General features: G+C 41.2%; 1 protein-coding gene across 3 annotated transcripts in view; it reads right to left on the bottom strand.

The window, feature by feature from the left end:
• Nucleotides 1-613: 613 nt before the first annotated feature.
• The window catches only part of MSANTD3 (Myb/SANT DNA binding domain containing 3), a 25,250-nt gene continuing 14,725 nt past the window's right edge, over nt 614-11,138 (bottom strand). For all 3 annotated transcript variants that reach the window (XM_023202680.1, XM_023202684.1, XM_023202688.1), the window contains exons 2-3: nt 9,746-10,196; nt 614-1,290 (exon numbers count right to left, since the gene is read on the bottom strand). In XM_023202680.1, coding sequence (XP_023058448.1) covers nt 881-1,290; nt 9,746-10,163 — 828 coding nt within the window. In that variant the 5' untranslated portion in view covers nt 10,164-10,196 and the 3' untranslated portion in view covers nt 614-880. The remainder of the gene's footprint in view (nt 1,291-9,745; nt 10,197-11,138) is intronic.

The raw sequence follows: 11,138 nt of genomic DNA on the forward strand, positions 1-11,138 counted from the left end.
CTAAAAGCAAGGGCAACCATCAACTCAGTAGTACAAAGCTGGGAGGAAACTACAGAGAGAAGACAAAAACTGGAGCACAGCTGGGAAGGCAGCACCTTTAAAAAACATACACAGTGTGACTATAAAATTGCAAGTCTTTCTTTTTTTAATAAAACCCACATACCAGAATGTAGAAATCTAAACGAACATTTCTCCCTCAAAGTAGTTACATCCTTAGTTCCAACAGAACTACCATTGTTGGAGAATTATTTAGAAAAGGAAAGGCCTTAAAAGGTGGTTTATAAGCCACATTAGAAAATACCCTTCTAAACACTGGGCTGTTTAAAAACAGAAAATCCATACTCAGAGGATGATACTGAGAAAATTAAAAAAGTGTGGCAGCTCTCATGGAGGTTCCCTAAAGACCTCTAGCAAGTTTGAGCAATAGCATCACCACTGGAGAAACGTGTAGCCTCCCAGGACAGTCACTTTCGATGAGAGGGCATTCATTTGGATAGAAAAGTTCTGCTGTCTGTTTAAAAAGAAAAAAAAAAAAAAAAAACCAGCCACACTCCTTTATAGTCACACTTGCATTTGATTTAAAAAAAAAAACAACAACAACAACACTCACACGTGGTTCTTGTATGAATTCTAATTCAGAGACATTACATTCAGAATTATAGCACTCATAGTGATAATTTTCAGAAGACTATAACAGCTTCTTTGCCACTTAAGGGGTACAGAGGGTGCAGCTGTTTACCTGAATGAATTCTTAAATAAGTGACTACTACCACTCTAATTTTCCTAGTTGTAGCTCTGTTACAGGTTACTGACCGCAGGTCCATGTTCCAAACATTCTTTGCCAACACAGATTAATTACAAGACAGCCACCCCCAAAGTCTTAGGGCGAATTGGGAAAGGGCCGGTTAAATGAGGAAACAGGCCATTCCTTGGTAAAAGTTTGTAGTTTTCTTTCCCAATACATCTTCTTTTTATTGAGAACTTCCATTTTTATCCTGTGTTCCTCCTCTGCCATCTCACACTCTCGCTCTATCTGCTGGATTTTGGCCACATGCACCTCATTCATTTGTATCAGTTGCAGTTGTAAGATGGACATTTGTTGATGGTGTTCTTCCTCATGCATCTTTTTTAAAGCACCTTCCTGAGAGGTTTTGCTCCTGTAGTTTTTATTGGCTGTTATTCTGACAGCTGAACACGAGGGTTCAGGTTGAGAGGTCCCCTCACATACTGGAAAATGTATGAACTCTTTCTCATCATCGCACAGTTCTCTATTTGAAACAGCAAATGATTCTGAAAAACAGTAGCAGAAAACATATGTTCAAAGATTTTACAGGCAGAGAAAAAAAACCAATCCTATTTCAAATGACAGGGTCCTTCATTACAGGATGTATCTAAAACCATGTCTGCTTTGGCCTTCATGTCTACAGGGACCCTAGCAACACCTGACTTTTTAAAAACCCACAATCAAAAGCAATTTTTTCTTAAGAAATAAAGACAAGGGGTTTTGTTAGGTTATTTCCTAGAACTTCAAAGTATGGGATCCGTTGTCAGAAACCATGCTTATCAAGAATCGGAGACCTTGTTGATATTCTAAACTGAAATGTGCCCAACTCTGATGAGCGTAGGACCACAATGCAAGGCCAGTGTGGATCTTCAAAGTAAGTTCTCTATCAGTCTGATCACCCTTTGCCAACTTCTCATTCAGCTATGAACACATATGTGTAATCTTTGCAAGAGTGCTAGTGCTGTTTCCTGGTCACAGGTGTTAGCCCTTACCCTGGAGAGCCATCTTGTAAATGCTGTTCCTTGAAAGATGAGCCTACATTCCCTGGCTTAAGTCCCTCACATACATTTTCTCTTTACTCTCCAGCACTGCCATCTGGGGAGTTTTCAATGTCCCTCTTATTCAATCTATCTCTGGTACTTGACTATCCTTGAAATTTCTTTCCTCCATTAGCTTCTGAACCATGACTCACCTCATTTCTAAGATGCCTTCCTCTCTGATTGCTCCTTCTCAAGTCTTCTTGATGTACAGAGACTCTTGCTGTACTCACCTGTTACCTTTTCATATTCTCCTGGGGGTTCCCATCTGTGGCTCTGTTCTTAATCTACCCTAAGTAAACTCATAACCTGACCTTCCTTTCTTGTCTGACTCTTCCAAATGCCCTGTGTACCCTTCAGTCCTACCACAAGCTACTCACATCCTTTATAAGGTCATGCTTTTTTTCATAATTCTGTTTCACTGTTCCTTCTGCTTAAAGTTAGGCTATCTGTCCCTCCACTTACTGTAGTCTCGCTTTTTTAACCTCCCCCCAACTCCTACTCATTCAAAACCAATGCCGCTTGCTCTGTGAAACCTTAGGTCTCTCCTTTATATGTACTCTTCTGTTACAGCACTTCACACACACTAGTATTGGCACCATGACATTCTCTTTTTTTTAATCCTTGGGTACTAATTACTTTGTTTGGTACACAGTGGATGCCTAGTAAATGTTTATTGGCTGAACCCTTGAATATAAAGCGAAGAGTATATGGATGCAAAAGTCTACCATGTTTGGTAGGTGCTATGTTTGCCCTGATTTCTTAATAGAGCAGTAACATCAGTGTCAATTAAGGGAGTTGCAATAAAGAAACCACTAACTCCACTAACCCATGGAGTCTTCTAGCTGTGACTCTAAGGCTTTCTTGAGAAGCTTTACATTTCCAATAAAGAGAATCTTCTCCTTGGAGGAAAAAATGCCAATTTATTAACAGAGTTGATTACATTATTACGTCCACTCCATTATTCTGGAAGATGAGATGCTGCGAATGTTAACGGCTACTGGGGGAAACCTAATTCATAATACCCTGTTAATAAAAGGAAAATGGCTACTGTTTAATTATTCCACTCCAAGAGGTAAAGCAACAACCATAACTAGTCCGTAATTATGATTAAAAAAAAGGTAAAAATCTTACTTCTGGAAGAGAAGGTTTAAAAAAAAAAAAAGCACTTCTGTGCCATTCAGAAATAATGAAAATGTCTCTTAGAAATCTTTCCTGGAGACAGCTCTGGCCTCAAAGACAGCTCTTTCTTCATGCTCCCACTGCCTCCTGGGCCTACCTCTGGCAGAACACTTGTTAAAACTGGCAGTTTACCTCCCTTTCAAGTCTTTGAGAACTTTGAAGACAGAGATTGCTTCTGCTCATCCTCATGTAGAACCCAGCACAGGGCCTGGTATAGTGCTGGGCATGTAAGAAATGTGTATGGGATGAATCACCTGCAGTGGGTCACATACCTCCTAACACGCCCAACCACGGAGAGGGAACAGTGCTCTGTGTAGGTATCCAAGGCACAGGACAAAGGAATGGGAGAGGGTTAACACTGAGAATAGGGCCCTCAGGTGTGAGCTTCAACTGCAAAGAGCATTACCTCACCTGTTTCCTTTCTAGTTCTGGATTTAGAAAGGAAGACATTCTGGAAAATGTCTTCTTTAAAGACTGGACACATTAGACATTTTGTGGTACCTCTAGTCTCTTTTCTCTTTGATTTCATTCCAGGGTATAGTTCTGGATACTCCTCTGAGTCCTTAAAGTTCATCCCCTCACAATGCTGCTGTCTCACCCAATTTCTTTAATTTCTTCTTCTTCCTCTTTTTTTTTGGTGAGATGGGGTCTCACTGTGTCACCCAGGCTGGAGTGCAGTGGTGCAATCTCAACTCACTGCAATCTCCAGCTTCTAGGCTCAAGTGACCCTCCCATTTCAGCCTCCAACTAGCTGGGACTACAGGCATGCACCACCAAGCCTGGTTAATTTTTTGTATTTTTGGTAGAGATGGGGTTTCACCAGGTTGCCCAGGCTGGTCTCAAACTTCTGAGTTCAAGCGATCTACCCGCCTTGGCTCCCAGAATGCTGGGATTATAGGCGTGAGCCACTGCGCTGGCCTCTTCCAATTTCTAAATGTTCACTTTCATCTCAACAATTCCAGGCTTTAGAGACCTGATGATGACGGTGATGACGACGATGATGATGATAGCACCTACTGTTTTTTGAGCAGCTAACCAGGTCCTAGGCTAGCGCTTTACAGCATTACCTCATGTAATCCTTCCCCTATGAGGGAGGTATTATTATAGAAAACCAAATATAATATCCAAGGTCACATGGCTAGTTGAAAGAACCAGGATTCTAATCTAAGTCTGTATGACTCTAAAATCCAAACTCAACCACTACAATAATCAGCCTCCCACTCTTCCACTTGCTCAGCTGATCACTAACATATCTTAAAATGCAGCCTCCAAATTGTATCCACTATAAAACCATCTCTTATTAAGAATATGGGTATGTATCATGCATTTTGATCTCTAAATTTCTAGAGCTGTGAACATATAAAGGCAGTATGTTTGTGTCTGGGAGCAGAAAAATGACTCTTCTTTAAAACTATTCTTTTTAGTTTAAATGTGTGCTAACATCCAAATTTTAAAGGGAAAAAAGCCAGGCCTCTCAAGAAGACTCTGGCAGAAGATGGGGCTTTAAACTAAAGAGGCCCAATGGTATAGTTAATTAACTTTCACACACATATTTGCTCCAGTGAATAGAAACTACTATTCAGATGGGAAGAATCCTCTCTTAATTGGAAAAAGACTAGCCTAGAAATGGCACTGTGCTGCAAATACCCACCATGTAATCTCTCTCAGAGGCAAAACAAAGCCACCTGAAGGAGAAAACAACTCAATCTTATGCAAAAAGGGTAGGAAACCCCAACAGCTTTCCTGGGACCAGGAAAGCCAAGGGGATGTTCTTTCACTTGGACAACTGGAGTAAGTTTAATATCAGCAGGAAAAACCTACCATGACAGCAAAAGGATGGGAAGGAAACTATAAACAGGCCAAACCCCAGATAGAGGAAATAAGGCTGCCTGGGAAAGTGGATAAATAAGATGGATGGATGCATGTTATGGAGTATAACACATTAACTAAAAGAAAGAAACTAGACTTACACACTGCAATGAATTGATTTTTTTTTTTTTTTTTTTTTTTTTTTAGACGAAGTCTGGCTCTGGCACCCAGGCTGGAGTGCAGTAGTATAATATTGGCTCACTGCAATCTCCGCCTCCAGGGTTCAAGCAATTCTCCTGTCTCAGCCTCCCAAGTAGCTGGGATTACAGGTGTGCACCACCATGCCCGGCTAATTTTTGTAGTTTTAGTAAAGATGGGAGTTTTGCCATGTTGGCCACGACGGTCGTGAACTCTTGACCTCTGGTGATCTGTCTGCCTTGGCCTCCCAAAGTGCTGGGATTACAGGCATGAACCACTGTGCCCAGCCTAGGAATTGATCTTAAAAAGATTCTTCTAAGCGAAAAAAGCAGAGAAAATAGTATCTCTAGCACAAATTTAAAACTATATAAATTTAGAATAGATGCACACAAAACACATGTAAAAGAATATGTAAGCATGTTAGAATGATTCAGGTGCAGGAGAAGAGAATGAAAGAATGGAATAAAAATGAAGCAAACACCTAACTAACAAAAGAAAGGCTTTTCACAGACCAGTGAGGCTAGTGTGCCATGACTGGAAGTATAATTCAGCCCTCTGGTACCAGAGATCTCACCCCCAAAGATTAGGATTGAACAGTAATAATGATGGCGTTTATTAAGAAATGTTCACAGTTATCAAGTATCACTTTATAGCATAGAATGTGAAATTAAATATAAATTATTCTAAGACATTTGGGTGCTACTCCAAAGCTTAGTTTTCTTAAATGTATTTGACTTTTGGTTATCCTAGCTTCCCAGCCACTCTTAGCAAATTTTGTTGGCTCCCTTAGTTCTGTACACAGTTTCCCTCAAAATAATGGAAGATAAGTGTCAAAGCCAAATTATCACACATCATAAAATCTGCAGGGTATAAATTGTTTAAACGTATTTAAGGAGGAAATACTGGGGGGTTTTGCAAATATTAATATATACCTAAGTGTTATACTTAAATTTTAAGACTAGTGTGTTGGAATACGATGGACATTTTCAGAAAGTCATTGACAAAGCTAAGTATATACAAGGGACAGTGATCAAGATGACACAGTTGAAACTATCTCATACCAAAAAGTAGTTGCAGAGAGGCCTCTAGTGGAATACTATTAGAGTCCATCCTGTTTAACAGTTTTATCATAAATTCCAACAAATTTCTGAGTACCTAATTCTGTAACAGGTACCCTGTAAGGTGTTGGAACAGTTCTGTCCAACAGAAATACAATATAAGCTATTTATATATAATTTAAAATATCCTCAGAGTAACATGAGAAAAGTAAAAAAAAAAAAAAAAAAAAAAAGTGAATTTTATTTTGGTAACATATTTTTTAATCCAATATATCTAAAATATTATCGTTTCAACATGTAACAATATAAAAATTATTTAATGAGTTTTTTTACATTTTTTGGTACTAAGTCTTCAAAATGTGGTGTGCACAATTATAGCACATCCTAATGTGGTCTACTCACATTTCAAGTGCTTATGAGCCTCATGTGGCTCGTGACAACTGTATTAGACAGCACAGTGTTAGAAAGATCACACACACACACATTCCTTATGTCAAATACACAAGATGTAATGAGGGCCATAACTCTATAGCAGATTTTCCACCTTTTTCCCACCAAGTCCCAGAAAGGATGACTGACAATTCCAGGCTTTTCTTTTTGGAAAGAAAATTGAAATGCAAAATGAGTGAAATGAATTCAAAGTTGTTTTACTGTATAGAAAGAGTGCCAGTACCCTACCTACTAGTATTAAGATTACCTTTGGACACACTTTCCAAATGACAAAGCACCAAGGTTCTCCACCACCCTCCAGATAGGACCTGGACACAGGAGCAAGAAGCATTTGGCTATGCTTTAATAATCAGCAAAAAGGGAAGTCCCCAGCGTTATCTATATACAAACATCCAATTTAAAATAAATCCCTTTATACTTGAGTCACTATTAAACGTCACTACAAGGAAAACACTGAGAATGTACCTTTATTCCCTTCTGCTGAAAATGTATAAATTATGTTTATGAGTAAATTAATTACATCATTTCTTCCAAAAAGAAAGAGAAAAAAAATTGTGGGATGAACTTTCCTAGATCCCACCCCAGAATTTGAAAATGGGGAAATAAGACTGTCCAGGCCCCCTAAGAATAACCCTATGAAATCAATACACAATAATCTGGATCACAGGTTTGCAAAATGAACAGAAAGCAGCTCACACCAGCATGGTTCTCAGCAGTATCTCCCAGGGAACATATGCAATATAAAGAGCAGCCCTGCTGATCCATTCCCTCCTCTCCCAGCACACTCCTCCACAGCCTCACAGAAGCTAAATGGCTCTGAAGCTAGCAAGATGGAGAGGAACTGAGAGTAACTGGCTAAAGCTATAAACATCTCCAAAACAAGGACACCATTAATTAGCAGTGAGAGTCCATGCACGACAGAAGCAGCAATGAGGAGGCACAAGAAAGAGAGCTGACGGTGCCCCCATAAACTGTCTGCTAGGAGGTACCCTGGGTTGGGAACTCAGGGATCAAAACCCAGACACAAGGTTCCTATACTGGAAATTGATGCATGAAGTTCATAGCATAAACCACTATGGTTACCCAACTGGCTTCCTGGACTTAACCTTGGTCAAATGATCAGTAAGCAAACCTTTGATCATAATTTGCTTCTCCAGGATCGTCTGCCTACAGGACAGAAAAAAAGGTGCTAATCAAAAACATGTATTTGATTCACCTGGCAATTATCTTTTCCACTCTACACAGACAACATGCCTGGCTTTGGACTGCTTCTTGTTACTCTTAATTAACAGGAGCCAGTCCCTCAGAGCTCAGTCTGCTCTGGAGACACTGACAAGTGAATTTCCCATCCTGCAAGCTGAGAACCAGACTATCCTGGGGAAGTGGTTGCTGGGTCCCTGAAGCACCTTATGAACAACCCTCTGTCCCCCACCAGGAAACATCCTCTGCTTCAATGTCTGTTTTCAGAAAACTGCAATAAATTTTTATATAAACTGGCCACTTCCTGTCTGAAAAGAAGCAGGAATTGCTGGAAATTTATCTGTGTGCATTTCCACCCTCCCCTTGCCTAGAGTCATTTCAATAGTCCCTTAATTCCAATCTTTTGAAGCCATGACACACTATCACTGCATCCTTCATTGTATGACAGTGTTTTTTTCCCTAAGAATTATGTATGACATATTTTTCTCTTTTTAATGGAAGTATATTAAACTTAAAAGTTAATTTTTTGGGAGTTTTTCAAGATCCCTGGGGTGCCACAAACCAAAACTGTGGATCACAATAGCATAGTGGCTAAAAATGCTGGTTTTTAAACTGGGTGAATGCTAAAACAGGCGTTCATCATATTAGTCTCCGCACTTTTTTTAAAGTTTGAAATAGTTTTTGTTTTTTTTTTTTTGAGACGGAGTCTGGCTCTGTCGCCCAGACTGGAGTGCAGTGGCTGGATCTCAGCTCACTGCAAGCTCCGCCTCCTGGGTTTACACCATTCTCCTGCCTCAGCCTCCCGAGTAGCTGGGACTACAGGCGCCCGCCACCTTGCCCGGCTAGTTTTTTGTATTTTTTAGTAGAGACGGGGTTTCACCATGTTAGCCAGGATGGTCTTGATCCCTGACCTTGTGATCCACCCGTCTCGGCCTCCCAAAGTGCTGGGATTACAGGCTTAAGCCACCGTGCCCGGCTTCTTTTTTTTTTTTTTCTTTTGAAACGGAGTTTTGCTCTTGTTGCCTAGGCTGGAGTGCAATGGCACTATCTTGGCTCACCACAACCTCCGCCTCCCAGGTTCAAGCGATTCTCCTGCCTCAGCCTCCCAAGTAGCTGGGATTACAGGCATGCACCACCACGCTCAGCTAATTTTGTATTTTTAGTAGAGATGGGGTTTCTCCATGTTGGTCAAGCTGGTCTCAAACTCCCAACCTCAGGTGATCCGCCTGCCTCAGACTCCCAAAGTGCTGGGATTACAGGCGTGAGCCACAGTACCCAGCCAGTTGGCTCTTTTAATATGGCCTTTTGAGTGGCCTACTGCAATGCTTTGCAAATAATAAGGACCTCCAAAAATATTTTTTGAAAAAAGTGAAATTGAGTGGAAGAATATAAATCTTCATAAAATTCTCTTTAACATATTTGAGATAGGTTGATAGGCAACTGCAGCACCTCATGAATGAGAACTCCATTAACGCAGTTCCTTATTTTTCTTTATGTTTAAGTAATAATAAAGCCTCCAAGAGAGCTAGCACAATGATGTAAACAAGTACTTTTGTTTTTATGTACTTTTTTTTTTTTTTTGAGACAGGGTCTCACTCTGTCACCCGGGCTGGAGTGCAGTGGCACAGTTCACTGCAGCCTCCACCTCCCAGGCTCAAGTGATCCTGCAGTCTCAGCATCCCAAGTATCTGGAATTACAGGTGCATGCTACCACACCCAGCTAATTTTTTCTATTTTTTGTAGAAATGGGGGTCTCACTTTGTTGCCCAGGGTAGTCTCAAATTCCTGGGCTCAAGCTACCCTCCTGCCTCAGCCTCCCAAAGTGCTGGGATTACAGGCGTGAGCCACCGCGCCCACCTCTATATGACTTTGAATGTCCTATATAATCCTGAGATCTTGAATTAGGAAAATCGAGTTTGATACAAAATTTTCATTTTTAGAAGTTCCCTCAAAATGGAGGATTTTAAAATTAAAATGTCAAACAGGTACCCAGTGAGAATGTGCACACTGGCATCAGGAACGGATACCTTGGGCCGAGGCGTCGGGGTGGTATTCGGGCTCCTCCTCCGGGGGGCTCTGCAGGAAGTAGAGCTGCTCCGGCAGCATGCTGGCGATCTTCTCCTTCCCTAGGACGTGGGTACTCAGGAGAGGGCTGACGCTCCGTTTCACTTTCTCTCTCCTTTCATGGGCCATAATTTTTTTGGTCCGAGCCTTGATGTTCTCCCAGCACTTCTTCAGCTGTTTGAAATCCCGCAGGGACACGCTGGGCTGAGAGTTGTATTCGTGGGCCAGCGCCTGCCAGGTACGCTGCTTAAGGGCAATAGTTCGCGCATCGCTTTTCTTACATTCCAGTACATATTTATACTTTTCTACTAAAGCCAGCAGGATGCTCTTTTCCAATTCTGAGAAGTATTTGGCAGGCTTTATAATTTCGTTGTTTTGCATTTTCCACTATATTTCTCCTGGCCGCTAGCTATCCTGTAAAAGGAAGTTTGAAGCAATGATTACCAACTCCAGCAAAAACAATGCCTACGAATCACTGAAGCTTAATTCCTGACTTGATTCCCTTATCTGAAATATAGTACTTTCTTTTCCATTCATGTTGAATTATGATATTCAGGACTCTGGAGAATATTTAGAAATGTACTAGGAATGGGGTTTTACTTCAAACTGGATTGCTGTGGCTACTGTGACTATCTGGTATATAACAGCAAAAAAAGAAAAGTTAAACTTTTTTTTTTTTTGAAATGGTGTCTTGCTCTTGTCACCCAGGCTGGAGTGCAGTGGCACGATCTGAGCTCACAGCAACCTCTACCTCCTGGGTTCAGGCAATTCTCCTGCCTCAGCCTCCTGAATAGCTGGGATTACAGGCACCTGTCACCACACCCAGCAAATTTTTTTTTTTTTTTTTTTTTGGTAGTTTTGGTAGAGAGAGGGTTTCACCATGTTGGCCAGGCTGGTCTCGAACTCCTGACCCTAAGTGATCTGCCTGCCTCGGCCTCCCAAAGTGCTGGGATTACAGGCATGAGCCACCATGCCCGGTCTAGACTCTGATTTCTTAATTGATTTTTCTTTCATGTTAGGCAACTGATTTTTTCCCCAAATCATGTTAGCCAGTTTTAGAACTAAACAGCTTTCTAAAAGTTTTGTCACAGCTGAGGACAAGAGAAGCCACCGTGTAATGAAATATATAATATGATGTGGGAGGCCGAGGCGGGCGAATCACGAGGTCAGGAGTTCAAGACCAGCCTGACCAACATGGTGAAACCCCATCTCTACTAAAAATACAAAAATGAGCTGGATGTGGTAGCGTGCGCCTGTAATTCCAGCTACTCAGGAGGCTGAGGCAGGAGAATTGCTTGAACCCGGGAGGTGGAGGTTGCAGTGAGCTGAGATCATGCCATTGTAATCCAGCCTGGG

The sequence above is a fragment of the Piliocolobus tephrosceles genome, chromosome 14 (genome assembly GCF_002776525.5).
Source record: "Piliocolobus tephrosceles isolate RC106 chromosome 14, ASM277652v3, whole genome shotgun sequence".
Classification (NCBI taxonomy): Eukaryota; Metazoa; Chordata; class Mammalia; order Primates; family Cercopithecidae; genus Piliocolobus; species Piliocolobus tephrosceles.